General features: G+C 43.5%; 1 protein-coding gene across 3 annotated transcripts in view; it reads left to right on the plus strand.

Moving 5' to 3' along the window:
• unc13d (unc-13 homolog D (C. elegans)) overlaps window positions 1-15,116 on the plus strand; it is a 205,838-nt gene that overhangs the window by 80,924 nt on the left and 109,798 nt on the right. For all 3 annotated transcript variants that reach the window (XM_072242643.1, XM_072242641.1, XM_072242642.1), the window contains exons 10-12: window positions 9,342-9,449; window positions 9,581-9,673; window positions 10,515-10,618. In XM_072242643.1, the coding sequence (XP_072098744.1) occupies window positions 9,342-9,449; window positions 9,581-9,673; window positions 10,515-10,618 (305 nt within the window). The remainder of the gene's footprint in view (window positions 1-9,341; window positions 9,450-9,580; window positions 9,674-10,514; window positions 10,619-15,116) is intronic.

Consider the following 15,116-nt stretch of genomic DNA (forward strand, 5'->3'; position numbering starts at 1 on the left):
GCTCAATGAAATACCTACAGCACAACACTAAAGATGTGAACCAGGATACTACAAATATAATTGCAAAAACACCACGACAGCAGCTCTATTTCCTCAGCGGGCTGCAGAGATTCAGCATGTCATCAAAAACCTTGGCAAACTTCTCTTGATGCGTGGTGGAAAGTGTGCTGACTGGCTGCATTGTGGTCTGGTATGGGAACAGCAATGCCGTTGAGCGGCAATCCGACCAAAGGTCGTGGATTCGGCCCAGAACAGGGCATAGTTCCGTTGACCCTTGAGAAACTCAGGCCCCTGAACGGTCAAAGTGGAGTCTCCATTTGGCAGCGTACAGAGTAAGACTTTTTTTTTGTCTCAACTCCGTCTTTCACAACACACTAGTAGGTCCGTTTCAAGTTTGGAGACTTATTATATTTGCGGAAGGGTTTACGATTTAATTACAGTGGCTGGAACCGAATTAAGGAGTGGCAAAACTCTTCCTGAGCCGCAACAAACAGAGAAATTAGAGTAAGTTTCTGCTTCGGAAAGAATGCTCTCTTTAATAGAAGCTATTGATGTGAAGATCAGTATGGTGGATACCAAAATGGATAAATTGACGAAAGCTAATGAACTGCTTGAAAAAACTATCCTCGCTATTCAGGAATCTTTGAAGAATTTGGAAAATCGGTATCAGACGCTTAAGCAGAGTACTCACAGAATTGAAAGGAAATTTGAATTAATGAATCAATCTATTGAAGAACAGGATTTGAAGATGTCTTTTATGGAAAAGAAAATTAATGAGAATACTTCGGAATTATAAAGAATTAAGAAGAAAACGATTGATTTGGAAAGCAGAAATCGCAGGATGAATCCACGTATACTGGGCTTGCCTGAAAATACGGAAACCGGTGAGCCACTAAAGTTGTTATCCAACATGTTATATTCACTTTTTAATGACATTCTCGAAGCCTGTCCGATATTGGACAGAGCTCACCGAATTCGGTGTCTTAAACCATCAGCCGAAATTAAACCACGTCCTGTAATTCTCTGTTTGCATTATTTTACAACCAAAGAAGCTATTTTTCGGAATGCAAGGAAAAGGGATAAACTCATTTATAATGAAGTTAAGATTCGTATAGTGGAAGATTTTACCCCAGAGATTTATGCTGAAAGAATTAAATATAGGGAAGTGATGGCGGAATTTTTAAAAATTAACTGTTGTCTGTCGTTGCGTTACCCCGCTCATCTGATGATTACTCCACCCAATGCTCGTCCAAAATGGATTGACTCTCCAGAAAATGGTTGGAAATTTATAAAAGAGATTAAGTCCACTTCATAAGCAATTTGAAAAGTTAATCCTTAGCTGGGAGTGGTTTGTAACGCCGTTGATTAAAGTCCGCTCTTCGTTTTATCAATGTTCAGACACAGACTTCGTTAACTCACTTAGATCTGTTGTTGTTTGCTTTAACAGTTAATGTAGTTCTGAATTTAACACATAGCTGACAGCGATGCAGGTGGATGCTTCCCTGGTGTCATGGATTCTTGATTACCTGACTGGCAGACCACAGTACGTGTGCTTGCAACACTGTGTGTCCGACAGAGTGATCAGCAGCACTGGGGCTCCACAGGGGACTGTCTTGTCTCCCTTTCTCTTCACCATTTACACCTCGGACTTCAACTACTGCACAGAGTCTTGTCATCTTCAGAAGTTTTCTGATGACTCTGCCATAGTTGGATGCATCAGCAAGGGAGATGAGGCTGAATACAGGGCTACGGTAGGAAACTTTGTCACATGGTGTGAGCAGAATTATCTGCAGCTTAATGTGAAAAAGACTAAGGAGCTGGTGGTAGACCTGAGGAGAGCTAAGGTACCGGTGACCCCTGTTTCCATCCGGGGGTCAGTGTGGACATGGTGGAGGATTACAAATACCTGGGGATACAAATTGACAATAAACTGGACTGGTCAAAGAACACTGAGGCTGTCTACAAGAAGGGTCAGAGCCGTCTCTATTTCCTGAAGAGACTGAGGTCCTTTAACATCTGCCGGACGATGCTGAGGATGTTCTACGAGTCTGTGGTGGCCAGTGTGATCATGTTTGCTGTTGTGTGCTGGGGCAGCAGGCTGAGGGTGGCAGACATCAACAGAATCAACAAACTCATTCGTAAGGCCAGTGAGGTTGTGGGGATGGAACTGGACTCTCTCACGGTGGTGTCTGAAAAGAGGATGCTGTCTAAGTTGCATGCCATCTTGGACAATGTCTCCCATCCACTACATAATGTACTGGTTGGGCACAGGAGTGCATTCAGCCAGAGACTCATTCCACCAAGATGCAACACAGAGTGTCATAGGAAGTCATTCCTGCCTGTGGCCATCAAACTTTACAACTCCTCCCTTGGAGGGTCAGACATCCTGAGCCGATAGGCTGGTCCTGGACTTATTTCATAATTTACTGGCATAATTTACATATTACTATTTAACTATTTATGGTTCTATTACGATTTATTATTTATGGAGCAACTGTAACGAAAACCAATTTCCCCCAGGATTAATAAAGTATGACTATGACTATGATATATATTTAGTTATTTTTTCTTTGATTTATAAATCTTTAATATTAGTTGTAGTATATATTAGTTGATTAGAATTATCCTTTTTTTGAATACATGGCTGCGTATATTAAACAGATTTAAGATGGCCGTCGTTAATCCGGTCTTAACTACTGTTAGACATAATATGAAAATATTTGGTCTGTTATGTGGTCAAAAGGTGGCTTTGGTGTGTGTTTCTGCACCTAATATAGATAGCCCTAAATTTTTTAAGAAGCTATTTTCTGTATTGCTGAATTTAAATGAATATAAGTTGATTATGGGCGGTGACTTTCTGTTGTCTTAACCTGTCGATTGACAAATCGTCCACCAATCCATCATTTCCTAATAAAACTTCCTTATGTATTCTTTGTTATGTCTTTCTGGTGGTGGTCACTTTTTACTTTGTAGATAGGAGCTGCCAGCTGGAGACTGGGGTCAAAGGTCATTAGATTAGCTGCCGTTCGCCTAGTGGACGGTTTCTGGGCTTTTGGGGGAGCTGGGTGGGTCTATTAGGTTAGTTTTTTTCCCACTGGGCAGGCCTGAGGGGCTTCTCTTTGTCAATCAGCCTGCTTTTCTTTCTGATCAAGTCATGCTTCGCCCTTTCTTCCAATCTAGGCTGCACCTCGCGCATTAGATTACTTTATAAAATTTTTAAATTAAATTTTAAATATGGATCTTAATAAAATCAATATAATATCTTAGAATTTAAACAGTATGAACCAACCTATTAAGTGCAGAGAGATTTTTAAGAAATTAAAAACGCTTCATGCAGATATTATTTTTGCGTAGGAGAGTCACATCTGTAGACAGGATGAAAATCGCTTTTTTAAATTTTGGAAGGGACCCTTATTTCATTCTTTATCAGTAAATAAAATAAGAGGGGTATCTTTTTATTAATTCTAAAATCCCTTTTGTTCATTTTAATACTGGTACTGACTTAATTGGAAGATATTTAATTGTCACTGGTCTGTTATGTGGTCAAAAGGTGGCTTTGGTGTGTGTTTCTGCACCTAATATAGATAGCCCTAAATTTTTTAAGAAGCTATTTTCTGTATTGCTGAATTTAAATGAATATAAGTTGATTATGGGCGGTGACTTTAACTGTTGTCTTAACCTGTCGATTGACAAATCGTCCACCAATCCATCATTTCCTAATAAAACTTCCTTATGTATTAATTCTTTTTTATTAGAATAAGGTCTGGTTGACATTTGGAGATTTAAATTTCCTAAAGAAAAAGATTTTTCTTTTTTTCACATGTATATCATAAATATTCAAGAATTGATTATTTTTTGTTGGATACGCGATTGGTGCCCTCTGTTGTGGAATGTGCATATGGTATTGCATTGTCAGATCATGCACCTATGAAATTAACCTTGGAACTCCTTGTTAATATTCTCATACCTCAGTGGAGATTTAATATTTCATTGTTGCAAGATTCAACTTTTGTAAATTTTATTAAAGAACAAATTTCTCTATTTTTTGAATTGAATACAACTGAGGGAATGTCAAATTTGGTTATTTGGGACGCGATGAAATCTTTTCTTAGAGGACAGATAATTTCATATTCGTTAGGTTCAAGAAGGAAAACTAAGGTGGAACTTTTGCTGGTCACTAATAGGATTAAAGAAATAGATAAACTTTATTCAGTAACGCCTAGTGAAGATCTCTTTAAGGAAAGGCTGGAACTCCAAGCACATGATTTGCTTTTGACTTTTCCCATTGAACAGCAACCTCTTAAATCCAAAAGCCAATTTTATATACATGGAGACAAGTCAGGCAAATTATTAGCTGGTCAGTTAAAAGCAAATATGGCTAGAAGACAGATCCTGAAAATACGAAGACCTGATAGAACTGCAATGGTAGATCCTTATAAAATTAATAAGATATTTATGGATTTCTACTCTAATCTTTCTGGGTCTGAATTCTCAGATAATAATATTACCTTTATGAATAGTTTTTTTGCAAAAATTGAATATACCTAAAATCTCTATTCAAGAAAAGAATACATTAGGTGCACCTGTTAAACAAGAGGAAATAGCAAGGGCTATATCCTCTCTTCAATCAGCTAAGGCTCCGGGACGGGGTGGATATACACTGGAATTTTAAAAGACTTTTACTTATATACTTATACCTCATTTATGTCACATTCTCACTGATTCTATGTCCTCTGGGGCTCTCCTGAAAACTTTCTATGAAGCTTCAATCTCTTTAATTCATAAAAAAGATAAAGATTTATCTGAATGCACCTCTTATAGACCAATTTCCCTATTGAATGTGGATCTTAAAATTCTAAGATTTTGGCTAATAGACTTGAGAATATTTTGCCTACTGTTATTTCCAATGACCGAACCGGATTTATTAAAAATAGATATCACATTTTAATATTTGAAGATTATTAAATAGTATTCACTCTTCTCCATCTAAAGAATCCGAATATGTTGTTTCCCTTGATGCAGAGAAAGTTTTTGATCGGGTGGAGCGGTCTTAATTACTTGAGGTTTTGGAAAGATTTAATCTTGGCCCGGGATTTACTTCCTGGATTAAATTGATCTATCATGCTCCTATGGCTGCTGTTATAACTAATAATCAAAAATCTCCCTATTTTAGATTACATAGGGGTACTCGACAGGGATGTCCTCTTAGCCCTTTATTATTTAACCTGGTCTTAGAACCCCTTGCTATTGCTCTTAGAGATTCTAACACCGTTCAGGGTATTAAGAGAGGGAACAAAGTACACAAGGTTTCGTTATATGCAGATGACCTGTTAGTTTATATTTCAGATCCTAGGAAATCTATTCCTTCTATGTTATCTATATTTTCTGAATTCAGTAGCTTTTCTGGGTATAAATTAAATTTACATAAAAGTGAGTTTATTTCCTATTAATAATTACTCGGATCCAAATCATCAGATACCTTTTAGTATTGCTAAAGATTACTTTACCTATCTTGGTATTAAAATTACAGAAAATTTTAAGGATCTCTATACATATAATTTTTTCCATTAATTGGCTACACCAAACAAATGCTTTCTAAATGATCGCCTATGACATTATCATTAATAGGTCGAATTAATGCTATTAAAATGATAGTTTTACCGAAATTTTTATATATATTTCAGGCAGTTCCTTCCTTTGTTCCTAAAAAGTTCTTCGACAGAATAGATTCTATGATTTTATCTTATATTTGGAACAATAAAAATCCTAGATTGAGTAAATCCTTAAAAAGGATGGTGATATGGCTTTGCCTAACTTTAGAATGTACTATTAGGCAATTAATATTCGATATATTACTTTTTTGGATTCACTATTCAGATATACATGAATGTCCTTCATGGTTGGATTTGGAGGAAAACTCGGTGAAGGGGTTCTCTTTGGTCTCTTTACTGGGAGCTCCTCTTCCCTTTCTGTTTTCTAAGATTAGCAGACAAGAATTTAATCCCATTATTAAAAATACATTAAGAACTTGGTTTCAGTTTCATAGAGTTTTCTGAGTTAAATAATTTTATTCTTTCTCGTAATATCCATCTCAATTATTTTTTAAACCATCAATTTTGGATAAGGCCTTTTTAATTTGGAAAACCAAGGCAATAATAACTTTTTCAGATGTGTTTTTAGGGGACTGTTTAATGTCTTTTTCTCAGTTAGTGGATAAATATGATTTATCTAATGTACACGTTTTTAAGATATTTACAAATTAGGAATTCTTTACGTGGTTTGTTGCCAAATTACCCTTCTGCTTATCCACCTAATATGACAGACGCTCTCTTTCAGTTTAAACCATTTCAAAAGGGGTTGATAGCTATAATCTATTAACGGTTATTGAACTCACGAATGATATCTAATGATAAAATTAAACGTGCTTGGGAATTAGAACTTCAAGAATAATTTTCAGATAATCAATGGAGTAAAATTTATCATTTGGTTAACAACTCATCTATTTGTGCCCGTCATTCCTTGATACACTTCAAGGTAGTGCATCGGGCCCATATGTCAAAGGATAAACCAGCACGTATTTTCTCCAATATCCATCCTATTTGTGACAGGTGTAATACTGAGCTGGCCACCTTAACTCATATGTATTGGTCTTGTATAAAGCTAGAATACTTTTGGAACGATGTTTTTAAAATACTATCAAAAGTCTTGGATCTGGATCTACAACCTAATTTACTTACAGCAATCTTTGGGATTATCCCATCGGAAGCAGAAAATATTCCTGTTTCTGCTCAACATATGATAGCCTTTTCGACCTTACTGGCTAGGAGAGCCATTTTATTGAAGTGGAAGGGTTCTGATCCACCTACTGTTTTTTATTGGCTTTCCTCCATTATATCCTGCTTAAGTTTAGAGAAAATAAGAAGTTGGACATTTGATAGATCCTTTAAATTTGAGCAAATCTGGTGACCTTTTATCCAATATTTTCATTTAATCTGATTTATTACTCTTTCAATCTTTTTTTTTTGAAGTTTTAGATTTGATTAAAACGTGTTCTTTTTTTTTTGGACGTATCCTTAAAACGCCCAGTCCCTTTTTTTTTGTTTTTTGTGTAATGGTTTTTTTTCTTTCCATTTAAAACCAAATGTTTTTTTCTTTTCTCTTCATAAACTGGTAAGAGGAGAATTGTTATTTTCATTTTTTATTATATATTTTATACTAGTTTAACAATATCTATGATTTTGACAATGTCTCAATCTCGGTTAACATTGTTACTGACATATATATTCGAAATTATTCTCCCCTTGATTGTATTTATGCTGCTTTTAAATCAATAAAAAGATTACTAAAGAAAGAAAGATGAAATGTCAAAGTGGAGATTAAGCAGTTGGGTAGGAATGGGAACCTTGTGTCCACTGATCAGGATCCTAGCTTAATGACAGGAGTGCACCATCCCTCAATCTACACACTTTCTCATTGGGTTAGGCACCTCGTGCAGGGACAGTCATTCTCTGGGAGGGGATGGATGCTTCTTGCAGAGGCTCCACAGGAGATGACGATTTTATATTCAGGAATGACCTACAGTGGAAAACATTCTGACATGTTGATCCTGTGCCAAGATGAGGCCACCCTCAGGGTGGAGGAGCAACACCTTGTATTCCGTCTGGGTACCCCCAGCCTAATGGCATGAACATTGACTTCTCCTTCCGGTAAAACAAGATTCCCTCCCTCTCCCCTCTTCTTCTAATTCCCATCCTGAGCTCTTACCTGTTTTCACCTGCCCATCCTCTTCCCCTGTCTCCTACGGTCCACTCTCCTTTCCTGTCAGATTCCTCCCTCTCCAACCCTCTATCTATCACCTTCTAGGCATCCTACATCCTCTCCCCACATCTTTTTATTCGGGCATCACTCTCCTTCCTTTCCAGTCCTGAAGAGGGGTCTTCGCCTGAAACGCCAACTGTCCGTGCATCCCCACAGATGCTGCCTGACCTGCTGAGTTCCTCCAGCACTTTGTGTGTTGCTTTGATACAAACTGTCAGCTTTCTCCACGTTTCTAATCCTGAGATCCTGATGAATTTCTTTATCACATGTATATGGTGAACTGGATTGTTTGTGTTAGCAACCAACACACTTATGGATGCGTATCCTGTCAGTGTTGCCACATGTTACGGTGCCAGCACAGCATACCCATAGCGCTTGGCAGAACAAGACAGGGCAGAAAAACCGGCAGAACAAGCCCCTTCCCTTCCTTCCACCCCCGCACACATGGGCAGCCGTGCAACCCCAGTACAGGACAGGTCTTCAGCCCTCGGCCATCGGACTTCAGCAGCCATACATCCGATCAACAGTTTGGCTTTGATCTTTGCTGTCAACCCATGGACTGGAGTTGATAATGGGAGCCGGTACTCTCAGCTTGAACTCTGGGATTGCTGAATCACTGACGCTTGTCATGTGGACATCCAATCCCGAGACTCACTAATCTGGGACAGCCCAACATCCGGTCACACTACTGCCCTATCACCATGGAGTGGAGGCTTGGACTCGAGATGCCCTTCATCACCCATCCACGCCGCTCGCTTTTAAAGCACAGAGTGGGGCACTGGACTCCAGCCTGACCTCTAACTCCCCAGAATCCCTGTCCCTAGACTGTAACCTGACTCCCTAACTCCCCCCTCTGTCCCTAGAACCATCCTTAAGAGCTAAAAAAAACAAACAAGTCTAGGTCATGGCATTGACTGAGATCACAGCTCAGCACCACCCTGACCGTACCGTTGGGTCCCAAAGGCAATCGAAAGCCTCTCCAGCTGCTCCTGTAAGAGTTCTGAGGTTCCTTGTTTTACCCCCATGCCTGCTGTGATAAATCGATCTTTGTATTCTGCTGATCAAACGTTCATTTGTCCCAGCACCTTCCAATGGGATCTTGGTGACCTCCAGAAACCAACAGCTCGGCCACAATTTTCTTGACTCTTAATCTCACAATCAACCTGATTATGATCTCACACCTTATTGTCTACCCACACTGAACATTCTCTTTTGCTGTTGTACGTGGTTCTGTTATTGTTTACCTGGTCATATCTACGTGCACCGTGTGGTGATACACAGTAATGCTGGACGAGTTTTTCTCTGCATCTGACAGTAATAAACCAGCACCAATTTTAACATCTCGTCTGTGCCAGAGGGACCTGTGCTCTGGTTGGGGCCTGTGAGGATGGGGAGGGGGAAGTGAGGAGGATGGGCTGGGCCCCAGTAGGTGATGGGTTTGGAGTGTGCTGAAGCTGCTGATTTGCTGCTCGGAGATGTCATCAGTTACCCTGTGCTCTCCTGCATTCACCTGTCTTTCACAGAATCTGCCCTACACTCCTGAAGATAAATGGTACACGCTGGAACCTTGTACTGAGACCTATCCTGATCGGGGCAAGTGTCACCTCCAGCTGAAGATCATCCACGAGCAGGTACCGGCCCGGTCAGGGGCAGCTGAACTGGAAGGGGCAAGGTTCTCAGGTGGTGTGGGAGGGAGAGGGCTGGGAGGTGGGGGGCACAGAGAGGCAGTGAAGCAGCACTTTCACCCTGTTTCTCTCCGCAGAGGGACACCGCCTTGAGCAGACAGGAGCCTGTCTTTCGAATTCATCAAGGCCTGCTGCAACGGTTTGTGCAGTTTGATCGGCTGAAAATGCAGGTAGAAACCTTGAGAGTGTGGGTGGGGGGGGGTCGGCAGGGTGTGTGGGTCGGGGGCGTGTGTGTGGGTCAAGTGGGGGTGTGTAGGTCAGGTGGGTGTGGGTGGGGGGGTATGTGGGTTGGGGGGTGTGTGTGTGGGCCAGGTGGGGGGGTGTGGGTCGGGAGGTGTGTGTGTGGGTCAGGTGAGGTATATAGGTCGGGGGGCATGTGTGTGGGTCAGGAGGGGTGTGTGGTTCAGGTGGGGGGGGTGGGTCGGCAGGGTATGTGGGTCGGGGGGCGTGTGTGTGGGTCAGGAGGGGTGTGTGGATCGAGGGGGCGTGTTTGTGGGTCAGGGGGGTGTGTGGATCAGGTGGGGGGCGTGTTTGTGGGTCAGACTCTGAAGCCCTCCAAGCTAGAGAATTTGAGGGAGGGTGTCTGCATTCTTTGCATCTCTAAGGACCCTGAGAGATGGGTAATATCTGCTGGTTCCAACCTGAATAAATAAATTTCCAGCAGCAATGTGGTGGGACATTGTTGTGCAGTGGGACAGAGAAGAATAGCTTCTCTACTGAAGCGATATGAAACCGGGATATGAAAAGCGATATGTCCCTTACCCGGGACATTCCTGGGTGTTAAACTTCACTGGGCGACTTTTGAATTTAAACCTAGGGAGGATGCTTTTAGATAGAACATGAATGAAGAGATATAGTCATATAGGCATTGTATAGGGTAAAAAGGAGTCATTTAGTTAGGCATACATTGTGAGCTGAGGGGCCTGTTTATATGTTCCACTGTTCCTTGCAAACAGTATGGAAACCTCAACAATTGTATTCCTGAGAGATTATTCTCTGTCTAACTTGCAGGCAGGGGATGTCCAGGGGGAAGTAGAACTGAGTGCACTGGCCTCTACCATTCTGTGTCTCCATGCTACGCAGTGTGACCTTTCACCCTTCCTTCAGGATCTGGCGTGAGTATCCTGCGATGGGTCTTAGAAAACAGAAGAGAACAAAGTGCCATGGTTGGAGAGCTATCTACCTGTTATCTGAAGCAACATGTAGTTTCAGGATCTACAGTCCCTCGTGTCTCCATTTTACTCGTCACCTGGTTTCCTTTCTCCCCTTTGCCGGTTCTGATTGATCCCGAGTACCTCACACTGCTGACTGTTCCTCAGGTTGAGAAGTGAGGGAAGGTGACATTTCAGTGCTGGGCATTGGTTGGAAGGCAGGGGTCTGGGCTGAGAAAAGTTATTGATAAGCAGCATTAAAATTAAACAAGAGTCTTATTACTGAGTCTGATGCTTATTTCACATTCAGTGCTTTTGCCACCATCATTTAAGATGTCAGGGAAGTAGGTCCTTTGTTCCACTCTGATCATCAGCTCTGTACTGACACTCACCCCGCATTCATCCCAAGCTGTAATTCTCCCCACATTTCCATCAGCTCTCCTACCACTCACAGACACTAACAGCGGCCAATTATCCCATCTGTGGGCTGTGGGAGGAAGCAAAGCACCTCAGGGAAGTCCAAAGCGAATGTGTAGACGCCTCACAGACAACACGAGCTCTGGCATTCTGTTCACTGTGCCAGTCTGGCTCCCTCTCTCTCTGTTCACTGTGCCACTCTGGCTCTCTGTTCACCGTGCCAGTCTGGCTCTCTGTTCACTGTGCCACTCTGGCTCTCTGTTCACCGTGCCAGTCTGGCTCTCTGTTCATTGTGCCACTCTGGCACTGTGTTCACCGTGCCAGTCTGGCTCCCTCTCTCTCTGTTCACTGTGCCACTCTGGCTCTCTGTTCACCGTGCCAGTCTGGCTCTCTGTTCATTGTGCCACTCTGGCTCTCTGTTCACCGTGCCAGTCTGGCTCTCTGTTCATTGTGCCACTCTGGCACTGTGTTCACCGTGCCAGTCTGGCTCCCTCTCTCTCTGTTCACTGTGCCACTCTGGCTCTCTGTTCACCGTGCCAGTCTGGCTCTCTGTTCATTGTGCCACTCTGGCTCTCTGTTCACCGTGCCAGTCTGGCTCTCTGTTCATTGTGCCACTCTGGCACTGTGTTCACCGTGCCAGTCTGGCTCCCTCTCTCTCTGTTCACTGTGCCACTCTGGCTCTCTGTTCACCGTGCCAGTCTGGCTCTCTGTTCATTGTGCCACTCTGGCACTGTGTTCACCGTGCCAGTCTGGCTCCCTCTCTCTCTGTTCACTGTGCCACTCTGGCTCTCTGTTCACCGTGCCACTCTGTCTCCCTGTTCATTGTGCCACTCTGGCTCTGTGTTCACTGTGCACTCTGGCACTGTGTTCACTGTGCCAGTCTGGCTCTGTGTTCACTGTGCACTCTGGCACTCTGTTCACTGTGCACTCTGACACTCTGATCACTGTGCCACTCTGGCACTCTGTTCACTGTGCCACTCTGGTCATCTGAGGCTAAATGGGAGAATGCACATCTCCAAGTGTAGACACAGGTGGATAGGGCAGTGAACAAGCCAGTTGGTATGTTGGGACTGAGGCATTAACTATATGGCCCTGAAGAAGGGTTTCAGCCTGAAGTGTCAACTCTTTACTCTTTTCCATAGATGCTGCCTGACCTGCTGAGTTCCTCCAGCATTTTGTGTGTGTTACTTGGATTTCCAGCAACTGCAAACTTTCTCATGATTATGAGCTTGAATGCCATGTTGCATCTGTACAACAGTTTGGTTAGGTCGTACTTGGGATTTTGTACACAGTACTGGTCACTACGTTACAGGAAGGATGTGGTAGCAATAGAGTCAGAGGAGAGGAGATTCATCAGGACAGTGCCTAGTACGAGGCCTAAGGTAGAAGGAGTCAATTTTAGAAAACCTAGCACAGTTATTTTTCCTACATTTACACACTTAGTCCAACGGTCATGGAGCATACGGATCCCTTCTTCGTAGAAGTGGTCCACAGCAGGGGTGATTGATAAGTTCATGGCCTAAGGTAGAAGAAAATGAGTTATTAAATTCAAACTTTCTGCATTAACACTCAGAGTTGAACTGTACGTACATGTAATGAGAGCATCTTAGACCTCCATGTGGTCCACAGCAGGGGTGATTGATAAATTCATGGCCTAAGGTAGAAGGAAATGAGTTATACTGCTCCTGTTACATGCATGTGCAGTTCAACTCTGGGTGAAACAGCAGAAAGTTTGAAATTAATAACTCATCTCATTGTATCTTGGGCCACAAACTTATCAATCACCCCTGCTGTGGACCACTTTTGGAGGTCCAAGATGCCGAGTTTGACAAAGAAGGGATGTTCCATGACTGCTGGACTGTGTGTGTAAATGTAGGAAAAGTAAATGTGCTCGGTTTTCTAAAATTGACAAAGTACTAGATGAACAAAGTGGCAGGGGAAGTGGTATAATTATAATTTAAAGAGATTTGAGGAGGTATATAGATAGTAAAGGTTGACAGGGGTCTGGACCAAATGCAAGTAAATTGGACTAGTTCCGGAAGACACCTTGGTTGCATGGATGAGTTGGGCTGAAGAGACTGTTTCTGTGCTGTTTGGCTCTCTGACTGTTTATATGGAGTGAGCCGCCGGCGTAGGACGTCAGATGTAATTACAACATTTAAAAGGCATTTTTGACCAAGTACTTGGATGGGAAAGGCTTAATGCGGGCAAATGGGATTAGCATAGGTGAGGTGAGCGGAAATCATCAGATGCTACAGTTTAGATGGGCCATTTAAAGGAGGCTCTGTCTTCTCAGATACAGTACATGGAACATGGATGAGACCAAATCTGGAGTAGGTGATCTCTCCATTTTCTGACTGAAACAACGAAGGTCCACGGGAGTGGGTGTGGAGAGGCTGTTCCATGGTGGGAAACCCCCAATATCAGGGATTGCAGATTAAAAGTAGGGGTTTGCCATTTCAGACAGAAATGAGATTACATTTCTTATCTTGAGAGACACAAATCTCAGTGACTCCTTTCCCCACAAAGTGCAGTCTTTAAATATTTTGAAGGCAGAGGTGGATTGATAAGGAAGGGGATGTAAGGCTAGCAAGGGTGAATAAGAATGCAGAATGGAACTACAATCAGAGCACCCACAATCAGATTGAATGGCAGGACAGGGTTGATGGGCAGAGTGGCCTTCCCCTGATCCTGATTCATATGTTTGCATTTGGCACTGATCAAATCTGAGCTTTGTAGCTCTGGGTAAGGTGGGTGATGTCAGCTTACAGGTTCCTCTGTGCGTTAGTGCTCAGTTTCAGAGTTATGACAAGGACACACTGCAGAAGAAGACTGTTGATCAAGTCGTGGGAAACGGGATTAGTGCAGACAGGTACACAATATCAGCGTGGACATTGTGGCCTGGAAGACCGGGCTCCGTGCTACGTGTCTATAACTCCAAGTTGGGGCAAAAAGTGTTTCCACTCACCGAGGTTGAGAAGGGTGCCATGCAAGTTCGAAGTTTAGTTCTCCTATGACAAACAGTGACTACCTTACCTTGTCAGGCTTATTGTTGTGGGCGCGGACAGGCTATGCACACAGAGCAGAGTGAGGAGTTTGCAGGCAGAGAGCAGGGTGGGATGAAGAACGAGCGAGATCGGACATAAAGCAGATGGTGGGGGTCAGGCAGAAAGTAAGAGGATGGTGGTTTGGGCAGAGGACGGGCCAGACAGGGGATGGGGTGGGGGGGGGTCGAGCAGAGAGTAGGGAGGTGGGAGGGTATTGGGCAAAGAGCGGGGGGGAAGGGGGATGGACAGAACAAGGGGAGGGAGATTTGGGCAGAGAACAGGGGAGGGAGATTTGGGCAGAGGATGAGGGGAGGGGTTTTGGGCAGAGAATGAGGGGAGGGGGTATGAGCAGAGAATTGGGGGGGTTTGGGCAGAGAACAGAGGAAGGGGTTTGGGCAGAGAACGAGGGATGAGGGGTTTGGGAGTGGAGTGCGAAGACGGGTGGTTTGGGCAGAAAGTGGGGAGACAGGTATGGACAGAGGATGGGGAACAGGGACTTTGGGCAGAGAATGGGGGATGCGGCTTTGGGTAGAGAATGGAGGATTGGGCTTTGGGTAGAGAATGGGTGAGGGCTTTGGGCAGAGAACGAGGAAGAGGGTTTGGGCAGAGAACAGGAGGGGGGATTTGGGCAGAGAGTTCGGGAGAGGGTTTGGGCAGAGAATGGGGGGAGTGGGATTTGGGCAGAGAATGGGGAAGGGGATTTGGGTAGAGAGTGGGGAGACAGGAGGGTATTGGGAAGAGAGTGGGGGAAGGGGATCTGGGAAGAGAGTGGGGAGACGGGAGTGTATTGGGCAGAGAATGGGGGGAGTGGGATTTGGGCAGAGAATGGGGAAGGGGATTTGGGTAGAGAGTGGGAAGACAGGAGGGTATTGGGAAGAGAGTGGGGGAAGGGGGATCTGGGAAGAGAGTGGGGAGACAGGGGGGTATTGCCGTGGAGTGGGGAGGGATGTTTGGGGAGAAAGTGGGGAGATGGGTATGGACAGAGAATGGGGGAATGG

The sequence above is a fragment of the Mobula birostris genome, chromosome 24, assembly GCF_030028105.1.
Source record: "Mobula birostris isolate sMobBir1 chromosome 24, sMobBir1.hap1, whole genome shotgun sequence".
Taxonomy (NCBI): Eukaryota; Metazoa; Chordata; class Chondrichthyes; order Myliobatiformes; family Myliobatidae; genus Mobula; species Mobula birostris.